General features: G+C 67.2%; 2 protein-coding genes across 3 annotated transcripts in view; one reads left to right on the top strand and one right to left on the bottom strand.

Moving 5' to 3' along the window:
• Nucleotides 1-307: 307 nt before the first annotated feature.
• Nucleotides 308-3798, top strand: AVPR2 (arginine vasopressin receptor 2). Its single transcript, XM_012734460.1, has 4 exons — nucleotides 308-380; nucleotides 586-609; nucleotides 2293-3174; nucleotides 3266-3798. Exons 1-4 carry the CDS (start codon nucleotides 308-310, stop codon nucleotides 3469-3471), a joined length of 1185 nt encoding a protein of 394 aa, XP_012589914.1. The 3' UTR covers nucleotides 3472-3798.
• Nucleotides 3799-4015: 217 nt separating this feature from the next.
• ARHGAP4 (Rho GTPase activating protein 4) overlaps nucleotides 4016-9522 on the bottom strand; it is a 12729-nt gene continuing 7222 nt past the window's right edge. For both annotated transcript variants that reach the window (XM_004695226.2, XM_012734514.1), the window contains exons 8-22: nucleotides 8338-8439; nucleotides 8040-8231; nucleotides 7875-7959; nucleotides 7677-7704; nucleotides 7325-7427; nucleotides 6894-6954; nucleotides 6733-6810; nucleotides 6519-6653; nucleotides 6334-6439; nucleotides 6022-6255; nucleotides 5869-5942; nucleotides 5617-5800; nucleotides 5401-5490; nucleotides 5156-5255; nucleotides 4016-4362 (exon numbers count right to left, since the gene is read on the bottom strand). In XM_004695226.2, the coding sequence (XP_004695283.1) occupies nucleotides 4150-4362; nucleotides 5156-5255; nucleotides 5401-5490; nucleotides 5617-5800; nucleotides 5869-5942; nucleotides 6022-6255; nucleotides 6334-6439; nucleotides 6519-6653; nucleotides 6733-6810; nucleotides 6894-6954; nucleotides 7325-7427; nucleotides 7677-7704; nucleotides 7875-7959; nucleotides 8040-8231; nucleotides 8338-8439 (1785 nt within the window). In that variant the 3' untranslated portion in view covers nucleotides 4016-4149. The remainder of the gene's footprint in view (nucleotides 4363-5155; nucleotides 5256-5400; nucleotides 5491-5616; nucleotides 5801-5868; nucleotides 5943-6021; nucleotides 6256-6333; nucleotides 6440-6518; nucleotides 6654-6732; nucleotides 6811-6893; nucleotides 6955-7324; nucleotides 7428-7676; nucleotides 7705-7874; nucleotides 7960-8039; nucleotides 8232-8337; nucleotides 8440-9522) is intronic.

The raw sequence follows: 9522 nt of genomic DNA on the forward strand, positions 1-9522 counted from the left end.
TCAGCTGCTCTCCACACACGGCAGAAAGAGGCGTTTCCGTGGGTCAAAATGGTGGGCGCCTTCAGGGGAAGCTGAGGTACAACCCTGGGAGGGGCACACGTCCTCTGCAGGCACCCAGCTCCAGGCGCCAACCCTGGGTGCAGTCTGGCCTGGCAGTGGGGGAAGGGCAGATGCGATGCGCTGACTTTCTCTCAGGCTTCACAGCTTTTCCTTGACTAATCTGTTCGAGAAACATGCCAGGACCTGCACTTTCTGCCACGTTTGCTCCCTGGATTGCAGTCAGGGTCTTTTCTTTATTCCCCGGTTGATGGTGCGTGGTCACTTGGAGAAAGTCAGACGCCTTGCCCAGCAGCTGAGCCCAGGGAATTCCGTCGGCAGCTGTGGGCACCCAACCTCAGATGCTCCAGCAAAAGACACAGCGCATGTGTGTGGGGCATGAGTACAGGAACAGGGCGTGGTCAGGGTGCAGGACGCTGGACCCCTCGTCCCCTGCTACCCAGTCAGGGCGGCCGAGGGGCTGGGTGCTGCCAGGCCCTCTGGCAGGAAGATGAGGCCTTGGCTGGACTTGGACCTGTTAGTGCTAAGTTGTTTTGGTCTCAAGCCACACAGGTCGCTGGTGAAGACAAACAGGCAAAGGGGCCGTTCTGCAGTGAAGGCCGGGCTGGGGAAGGGAAAGAGGGTGCTTGGGAGGCAGGGGAAGGATGGGGCAAAGGGTAGGCTGCCCTAGGCGAGCAGAGGGAGGAGGCCGGGCTGGGCCTGCCACTGTGCACTCTTGCGGCTATGCGAAGGGCCCCCCGGCCTGCGGTGGCAAGCCTGTGAGGGCAGGGGTGAGCTTGCACATGGACAGGGGGCACAGAGCTCCCCCCCAGGGGCAGGTAGCTGCAGGTAGGCGGGAAGACTGAACGTTCCCTGGCTCCCAAGGGCCTGAGAGGAAGTTGTGTCCCAGTCACGTTAACTCCGAGTGCGCCGTACCCCCCTCCTTCCTGCCCTTCATCTCCAGAGCCCTGATGGAGGATGGGAGGGACCTTTTTGCAGGTCCAGGAGGGCCACTTCTGGCGCTGGGGGCTCCCCGAGCTCTCAGCCCTCCTCGCCCAGACTCAAAGTGGGCCAGAGGTGCTAGGCCAGGAAGAGGAAAGCCGGCCCCCCTCCCCCCACAGCCCCCCCTCCTCATGTTCCCCAGTTGGGAAGTGGAGCTGCGGAACTAAGTGATTTCCCAGAGTTCCGCCAGGCCAAGGACTTTCTAGTAAGACGGGGTGGGCTAGGACCCGGGCCTGGCGGTCGCAGCTGGACCAAGCTGGGGAGCGGCCAAACTGGCGCAGGGCCCTCCGGAGTCCGAGGACGACCTGGGAGTTCAGGGGCAGGAAGGGAAGCAACCAGGAGCCAACTTCCCGGTGCCACAGGCAGGAGGCCAGGGGAGGCACGTGGGGGCAGGGGAGGAAGTCCCCTCCTGGGCAGGTCGCTCCCAGAGGCTGGGCGGCTGGGGCGGGGCTGCAACGCAGAGCAGACCTGAACTCCTTAGGCTGCTGCCCAGCCACCCAGGAGGCCCAGAGCGCAGCCAGGTAAGGAGCTCGGAGGGAGAGTGGGGAGCCGTCTACCCCGCCTGGCCAGTTCCCAGTCTTCCCTTGGCCTCCTCTCTTGGCCCCTGTCACAGCAGGGTATGTCTCTGTTGCCCCCCCCACCCCCCGTCGTCCCCCCATCCACCCGCCTGCTGGGTGCTGGGAGGGAACAGCCGGGGGCCAGGTCCACGTCTGGCCTGAAGCAGACCTCATCAACGCTGATTAGGCGAGAGCGCACCCCGACTGCCCGACCGGCCAACACCCCTGCACGGCTGGACCCCACCCCTCCAGGCACACAGGCGCCAGGCCATCCTGTCTGGAGGCCAGCCTTGGGGCTGGCCCTCAGCGGGAGGGTGAGCAAGCACCCTATCCCTTGCAGGCACTCAGAACACCTGCCTGCCCGCCGTGTACCCCTGCCATGCTCACAACAGCCCCCACCTCTGGTAAGCTCCCAAGTGGCCCATAGGATGGACGAAGCACACATGCTCCTCTTTCAGAGACGGCTTTCATCTGCTCTCCAGGGTGTGGGGGTTGGGGGGCACAGCCCTACCTACTTGCTGGGAGCTGGGGCCACCAGGCCATCCCCGTGCTGAGGTGTCCCTGGTGCATTCCCTCTGTGGGGGGCGGGAGCAAGGGATCATGAGACCCAGGCTGCCGGCTGCTGAGGGCCAGAAGCGCCTTGGGTGACCCCTGAGGTGCACTGCCCTGACCCAGCCCTCCTCCCACCCTGGCCAAGCTGTGCCCGGGCCTCTCTTTCCGCCCAGCCCACCGGGCAACAGGAGCGAGGAGCTGCTAGCTACCCGGGACCCGCTGCTGGCCCAGGCGGAGCTGGCCCTGCTGTCCACGGTGTTCGTGGCTGTCGCCCTAAGCAACGGCCTGGTGCTGGGGGCTCTGGCGAGACGGGGCCGGCGGGGCCGCTGGGCACCCATGCACGTCTTCATCTGCCACTTGTGCCTGGCCGATCTGGCGGTGGCGCTGTTCCAAGTGCTGCCCCAGCTGGCCTGGGACGCCACTGACCGCTTCCGCGGGCCCGATGCGCTGTGCAGGGCTGTCAAGTACCTGCAGATGGTGGGCATGTACGCGTCCTCCTACATGATCCTGGCCATGACGCTGGACCGCCACCGCGCCATCTGCCGGCCCATGCTGGCACACCGCCACGGGGGTGGCGCCCGCTGGAACCGGCCGGTGTTGGCGGCCTGGGCCTTCTCGCTGCTGCTCAGCCTGCCCCAGCTCTTCATCTTCGCCCAGCGTGACGTGGGGGATGGCAGTGGCGCCCTCGACTGCTGGGCGCGCTTTGTGGAGCCCTGGGGCCTCCGTGCCTACGTCACCTGGATCGCCCTGATGGTGTTCGTGGCACCTGCCCTGGGCATCGCTGCCTGTCAGGTGCTCATCTTCCGGGAGATCCATGCCAGCCTGGTGCCAGGGCCAGCTGAGGGGCCTGGGGGGCGCCGTGCCGGGGGCCGGGTCAGTAGTCCAGGCGAGGGCGCCCGTGTGTCGGCCGCCATGGCCAAGACCGTGAGGATGACCCTGGTGATCGTGATTGTGTATGTGCTGTGCTGGACACCCTTCTTCCTGGTGCAGCTGTGGGCGGCGTGGGACCCGGAGGCGCCCCTGGAAGGTAGGTGGAGCTGCTGGCTTGGGGGCCGCTCGGGCTTGGCTGTGCCCTGGCCTGGACACCTGCAGCCGCACCCAGACGCTCGTCTCCACAGGGCCCCCGTTCGTGCTGCTCATGCTGCTGGCCAGCCTCAACAGCTGCGCCAACCCCTGGGTGTACGCCCTCTTCAGCAGCAGTGTTTCCTCGGAGCTGCGCGGCCTGCTCTGCTGTGCCCGGCGGCACCCCCCTCCCAGCCCGGGCCCCCAACACGCATCCTGTGCCACTGCCAGCTCCTTCCTGGCCAAAGACACGTCCGCCTGAGAGGCCTGGGGCCGCCCTCCTTCTGGGGCTCCACAAAGCTCAGTTGCCCGGCTGGGGCTGGCCCGAGACGCAGAGGTGGCGCCAGGGAAGGGCCCTGGTGCAGGGCGTGGGGGAGTGGGGAAGAGGACTGTAGGGTCCACCCAGCGAATGCCAGTCGGCTAGGAGTGGGCCCCAGAGCCCCCGAGCGCCGCGGCGGCCGGGGCTGGCTGGGCATGTCCCTTCCTTCACCTCTCCTCATGCCTTTCTCGATTTCTCCCTAATAAAGGTTCCAGCTCATTTCCCACCCGGAGAAGGTCTCTTGGATTGGGAGATGGTGCGGGAGGTTCTTGCGCGCCCAGACAGGGCAGCCTGGGAGCCCACAATCAGTCCTGGCACAGATGGCTGTGTGCCGAGGGGCCTTAGCTGCTCTTCTGAGCGGCCCAACGAGTCGCCTGGGCTTGAGCCTCTGGCATCTGGGCTTGAGCAGCGGGGTGCCGGGAGCCGCCCTGTCCCCACCTGCCCAGCCCCCGAGACAGAGAGCTAGCACACACTGGGGTCAGCACGCAGGTTTTTGTGAACGGCCGCCGACCCGCCAGGCGGGCACCATTGGCTCAGGCAGAGAGGAGCCTGGAGGCTGGGCGGGGCGGCGGGAAGCAGCGGGCTGCGGTGCTGCACGGGCATCACGCAGCCAGCGGGGCATCAGTGTGGCTTGAGGGTCGAGTCCAGGCCCTGGGGCTGGTGCTCCAAGGCTGAGGCTGGGGCCCCAGAGCCGCGGGAGAAGGCTTTGTTCTTGCCCAAGCGGCCGCGGGGCCCAGTGCCGGGGGTGCTGGTGGGTGTGGGCGCCAGACCCTGGCGAGCCGCGGTCTTCCCCAAGAGCTCTCGGAACACAGAGCCCATGTTCTGCGCCACCACCTGGTGGGGAGAGAAGACGAGGGTGCTGAGCACATGTGGCTGCTGGCCACTCCCCACCCAGCTCAGGCTGCCCAGCAGCCCACCAACCCCCCTCGGCCCTCTCCGCCCAGGCCAAGACGCTGCCTGAACACCTCCGCTCCCGCAAGGGTCTGCCAGGCCCTTTGCACATCCCTGGCCGCTTCCACTGTGGCTGTCACAGTGTCCTCCGGGGAGGGCAGTCCTCAGCCTGGCTCTCAGCGTGAGGTGGGCCGTCCAGCTGGGCCCCGCCCTCTTCTCGCACCCAGCCTCCTGGCTGAGCTCACAGCCCCAGGCACCCACCCCCGCCCCTGGGTCCCCTAGGCCGCAGCTTCCACCCCCTGCCTCTCCGGCTCTCCCCGCTGCCAGGCTGGGCTGCCGGGACAGGACCGCGTGCTGGCAGGAGAGCGCCCGCGGGGCGCGGTGCCGGCCCGTGGTGCTCCTTGGGGGCCACAGGGGGCCGCGCTGGAAGCGTGGACAGGCCAGGGCCGTGTCCCCACATGCGCCCACTCTCCCCCACATCGAGAACCTCCTCACCTGGCTCCCGGCCTGCCAGCCTGTCCTCCCTCTGCTCCAGCCACCCTCTCTGCCCAGCCCCAGCACAACCCGCCTGTGGCCGCGCCCTTCTCGCCCACCACTGTCCCTGGGCCCTGCCACCTTGTGCTCACCCCATGTCGGGCCCCCTGGGGGCGAGGGGGGCAGAGTGGTTCACAAGGGGAGACGGAGACCCCTCAGGAGAGGCGCCCCCACCTGGCGCTCAGCCAGTCCCGACTCTTACCTCATCCACTTCCAGGGGCCGGTCCGGGGAGGCTGGGGGCAAGCAGTGCCGTCTGTGTCCAGAGGGGCCACCAGGGGCAGGCGGCGTGCGTGGCTCCGGCCTGCAGGGCAAAGGCGGAGAGACTGACAGGCTCTGGTCCACGGCCCAGCCCGGGAAGGGGCCTGCTGAGCCAGGGGCCCATTCTGTCCTCCTCAGTAGACGACCCCCCCCGTCACGCCCTGGGGTCCGCCCAGTGCCCAGCTTACCGATGCACCGACTCCACGAGCAGGGGCCCCTCGGGGCCGCTCAGCAACTCGCCTGCACGCTGCAGCGCCACCGCCATAGGCCTCTCTGCCCTGGGATGGAGAAGACCAAGAGGCTCGGGGCCAGCCACACGCGGGCAGACACGCTCGGAACCCGGGCTGTGGCGGGGACCGGCCGGCAGCCTGCCGAGAGCGTCTGGGTACGCGCAGCCTACTCACCCCGCAGGCAGGGAGATGTACTTGTGGGGGATGAGGCCGCGGGCTCCCGCGTGCTCCCCCCGCCACCAGTCCGAGGAGGCACGCTCATGCAGCCGCAGCACGTCCCCACGCTGGAAGGTCAGCTCCTGGGCGGTGCGGCCTGTGTAGGCAAAGCAGGCCACGGCCTCCACAACGCCCTCCGAGTCTGCAGAGAAGAGGAGGTGGCGAGGGCGCCGAGGGTAGGCACGCACTACCTCCTTCCCACCTGCTTACCATCCTCTGGGGCCGCTGTCCCAGCTTCCAGCTCCAGCTCATTCTCCCCAGCCAGGCCCTCCAGCTGGGCGTCCCTAAGGTCCAGGGCGGAGCGAGAGGGTCAGAGGTGGCGGGTGCCCCAGTGGAGCGCCCCCCAGGCAGCACAGCGCGTACCCCAGGCAGCCGGGGGATGGCGGAGCCATGCACTTCTCGTAGACGGGGCCGGGCAGAAGGGCCAGGGGCGGGAAAACCCGTGCCGGCTGCACGATGAGGGTCTGCACCAACTGGTTGACTCGGCCCTGCAAGGCCACTGGGTCCTGGCCAGCAGGCACAGGCAGCAACGTCGGCCCGAAGCACACGGCCAGGTTGTAGGGGTCCATCATGTTCTCGTCGCTGTACTGGGCCAGGCTGCAAACGCGCGCGTTCGGAACAGCTCCTCCGCACAGCCCCACCTGGCCGGCCGCCCTACCCTGCCCCAGCACTCACTGGTTGAGGAAGGCGAAGAGGTAGCGCAGGACCACCAGGACCGGGCTGGGCAGCCGGGCCAGCAGGCGGCTCACGTGCTCCACGCGCTCCGCCGGGCCCTCCAGCTCTGTCCCCGCCGGAGGAAAGCGCGTGAGTGCGGCCGTGCCCTCCCCGGGCAGTGCCCCAGCCGCAGACCTGGGCCTTACCCACAGAAGCCAGCAGCTCCCCAAACAGGTCTGGGGGGAAGAGGGGGGGCTCCAGGCTCCGGAAGTAGAGTTTCAGCACCCCGGCCACCGAGTCCAGGTCTCGGGCCGTGCAGCCTTCCACCAGCGGGTCCTCCCCTAGCCCATGGGGGACAAGAAGGCCACTCACACCTGCTCCGGCCTGCCCCCTACCTGGCCCGGCTCGGCCCAGCCCCACCTCTCTCAAACGCCTCTCGGATCTCCGAGACCCGGAGCTGGGCGCCCGACACCCGGAAGATGCCCTCGTGCTGCAAGCCTGTGAGAGGAAGGAGACCAGTGGGTGCTGGGGCCCTCCCCACCCCTGGGGTCGGGGCGGCGGGCGGGGGCGGGCCTGCTTACCGTGAAGGTTAATGAAGCGGACACAGCTCTCTACCACCTGTGGCACGGGCTGCCCTGAGCTCTGGGGACAGAGCGGTGTTTACCTCACGGGACACAGCGCACCTGCCCCTCGCCATTCGCTGCCTGAGGCGCCGCTGACGCCATCCCTCCCACGGGTGCTATCTCCCTGGCCCTTCTAAGCGCCGAGCGCGCTCAGTGAGGTCACATCGCCCAACCCAATGGGCTCCATAGGGTGTCAGTCCTCTGCCTGTTTCTGCCACTGTCTCAACCCAGGACTGTGCTGGCGTGAGGCAAAGCACTGAGGACCTTGCGTGGGCTTGTTCAACTGCTCACCCTAAGATGCTGCTACCTGGGGCTTTTCATCACAGACACGTGGAGCACACCGCGGCTGCCGGCCCAGGGTCGGAGGCCAGAATGCACACGGCGAGTACCTGGATAAACTTCTCCATATCTCCCCCAAAGAGTTTCTGGTTGTACTGGGAGCTGGGGCGCGGATGGCGGCTCTTCTGGAATTTTCTCTGTGTGTACTGGGTCCTGTGGTGAATAGGAGCTAGTTCTGAGGGAAGGGGAATGGAGAACAGGAGGCCCCACCTTTCCAGCCCAGCCGAAAAGGGCCCCGGGGCTTGGGAATTATTCCAGAACCCATTTGGACAAGTGGGACACTGAGGTCACCGAGGCAAGGGCAGCAGAGCTGGGCGCCAGAGAGAGCAGAGGGGACTGCAGCAGATTGGTCCTAGAGAAGCCCAGTCCCCAGGACACAGTGCTGTCTCGGGAAGGACTCACTGGGACGCCTCCTGCTCCTGCTTGTCACCTAGGAGGAGAAAACATGCTTCTCAGGCTGGGCCCTTGCTCCGGTGATAAAGGGCAGCCCCTTGCTGGATTGTCTCCTGCCCCTCCCCAGCGGAGGGGGCCGGGCAGGGCTCCCAGGAGGAAAGCCCAGGGGCTGGGGTGGGCAGGCGGGCGGCCAGGGGCAGCGCCCACCTCGCTGAAGGGCCTCCTGCAGTCTCTCGTGTTTGGCTTGCAGCTTGGCGAGGATGCTCCGCCCACTCAAGTACTCCTGCAGCTTCTGGAAGGCCCGCAAGAACCTGGACTCATACCCTGGGCCTGGGCCTCCTGCCCCGGCCCCGGCCCCCGGCCCCCGCGCACCGTGAGATAGAAGGTCTCCGTCCCCTGCAGCTGGTCCCGCCTCCGGCCGGCCTGCCGGGGCCCTGGATCCGCGCTGGTTGATTTCAGGGACTCGGTGGAGGGACAAGCCTGGACGGAGTCGAGCACATCTCCATCGTCCAGGGCCACCACCTCCAGCAGGGCCTGCAGTGTGGCCTTCAGTGTCTTGTTGACCTGGGGAGGAGGGCAGGCAGAGAGCAGGGAGACCAGGTCAGAAGGGGCCAGCGGGCTGGCGCCCCGGCTCCGTATGCTCAGGCCCCCGCCCTGGGCCAGCCCCCACCTCCTCTGTCTCGACGGTCTGTCGGTCTAGGCGGCTTTGGAGGTTCTGGGCTCTGGGCAGGAGCTCATCCCGCAGCTCCATCTCCACCTGGATCTCAGCCACCTGCGGAAGGCAGTGGCCTGGGGTCTGAGGCGCAAGCCTGGAGACAGAGGTGCCCGTGGGCACCAGCCTGTCTCTGCTGTCTGGGGCTGATGAGTGCTACCAACAGCCTGGAGGCTCGCCATGCCCAGGCCAGAGCTGTGGCAGGCAGCTCCCGCGAACCAGTGCGCGCGCACACCACTGGCACTGCTCAGAGAAGCCCGGAGGCAGAAGGGGCCGGTGGCCGCAGCTGACGAGTAAGAACGAACGGCGGCACCTTCACACAGAGTGTCAGCGGCCGCGTAAAGGGCTGGGCTCTGGACAGCCGGGCCGCAGCGCAGACGGCCCCTGACAGCCTCCCCTTTCCACCCAGGCCAGAAGCAGGCGACGAACATGTTCTGGAGTCAGAGAGAGGTGCTGGCGGCCTGACGGTGAGGGCTCTACAGGCTGCTAGACACTTGACGGCGCTAGGAGGGCTCAAGGGCGGGGCTACACCTCAGCAAAGCGCTTTCTGTAAAAGAGGATGGAAGGAAGCTGAGAAGAGCAGGGGTTGGCGACAGAAGAGGAAGAGCCCAGCCAGACCGTTTCTGGGACGGACAGAGGACAGGAAAGTTGCTCGCCCTAGTGCCACAGTGACTGGGCCCTGCGGCCAAGTGAGAACAGCCAGCTCCGTGGGCGAGGAGGAGGCCAGAGCGCTGTAGGGCACGAGGCGTCCTCTCTTCTGAACATGTAAACGTGCAAGAGGTTCTGACGGCGTCACAAGCAAGAGTGAGGACGTGCCTGACCAGCACCCCCTGCAAGCCCAGCAGGAGGGGTGAGGGGGCCAGCACAGGCAAGGGGAGGAGCTGACACACATGAGGGAGGGGTGCGAGATCGTGGGCCATGGAGCCGGGGAGGGGACAGAAGCCAGAAGCAGCAGCTGTGGGCAGGGAGGAAGCCAAGACTGGCGAAGTCCACCTCGGAAACCATACGGTGATTCCTCTCACAGTCAAACACAGACTCACTGTGTGACCCAGCGGGCCCGCCTCTGGGTACGCGCCCCACGGGCCGAGAGCAGGGCCCGGACAGGCGCACCCCACACGCTGCTGGCGGCGGCAGGAGGTGGGG

The sequence above is a fragment of the Condylura cristata genome, unplaced genomic scaffold, assembly GCF_000260355.1.
Source record: "Condylura cristata isolate star-nosed mole 26May11 unplaced genomic scaffold, ConCri1.0 scaffold00057, whole genome shotgun sequence".
NCBI classification, from domain to species: domain Eukaryota; kingdom Metazoa; phylum Chordata; class Mammalia; order Eulipotyphla; family Talpidae; genus Condylura; species Condylura cristata.

Excerpts from the sequence above, each read along its gene's own strand:
- AVPR2 (XM_012734460.1), top strand. The coding sequence starts at position 308 with ATGGTGCGTGGTCACTTGGAGAAAGTCAGACGCCTTGCCCAGCAGCTG. Across the intron at positions 381-585 it reads AGGGAATTCCGTCGGCAGCT|TTGTTTTGGTCTCAAGCCAC; the intron begins GTGGGCACCCAA and ends GTTAGTGCTAAG. Across the intron at positions 610-2,292 it reads TTTGGTCTCAAGCCACACAG|CTGTGCCCGGGCCTCTCTTT; the intron begins GTCGCTGGTGAA and ends ACCCTGGCCAAG.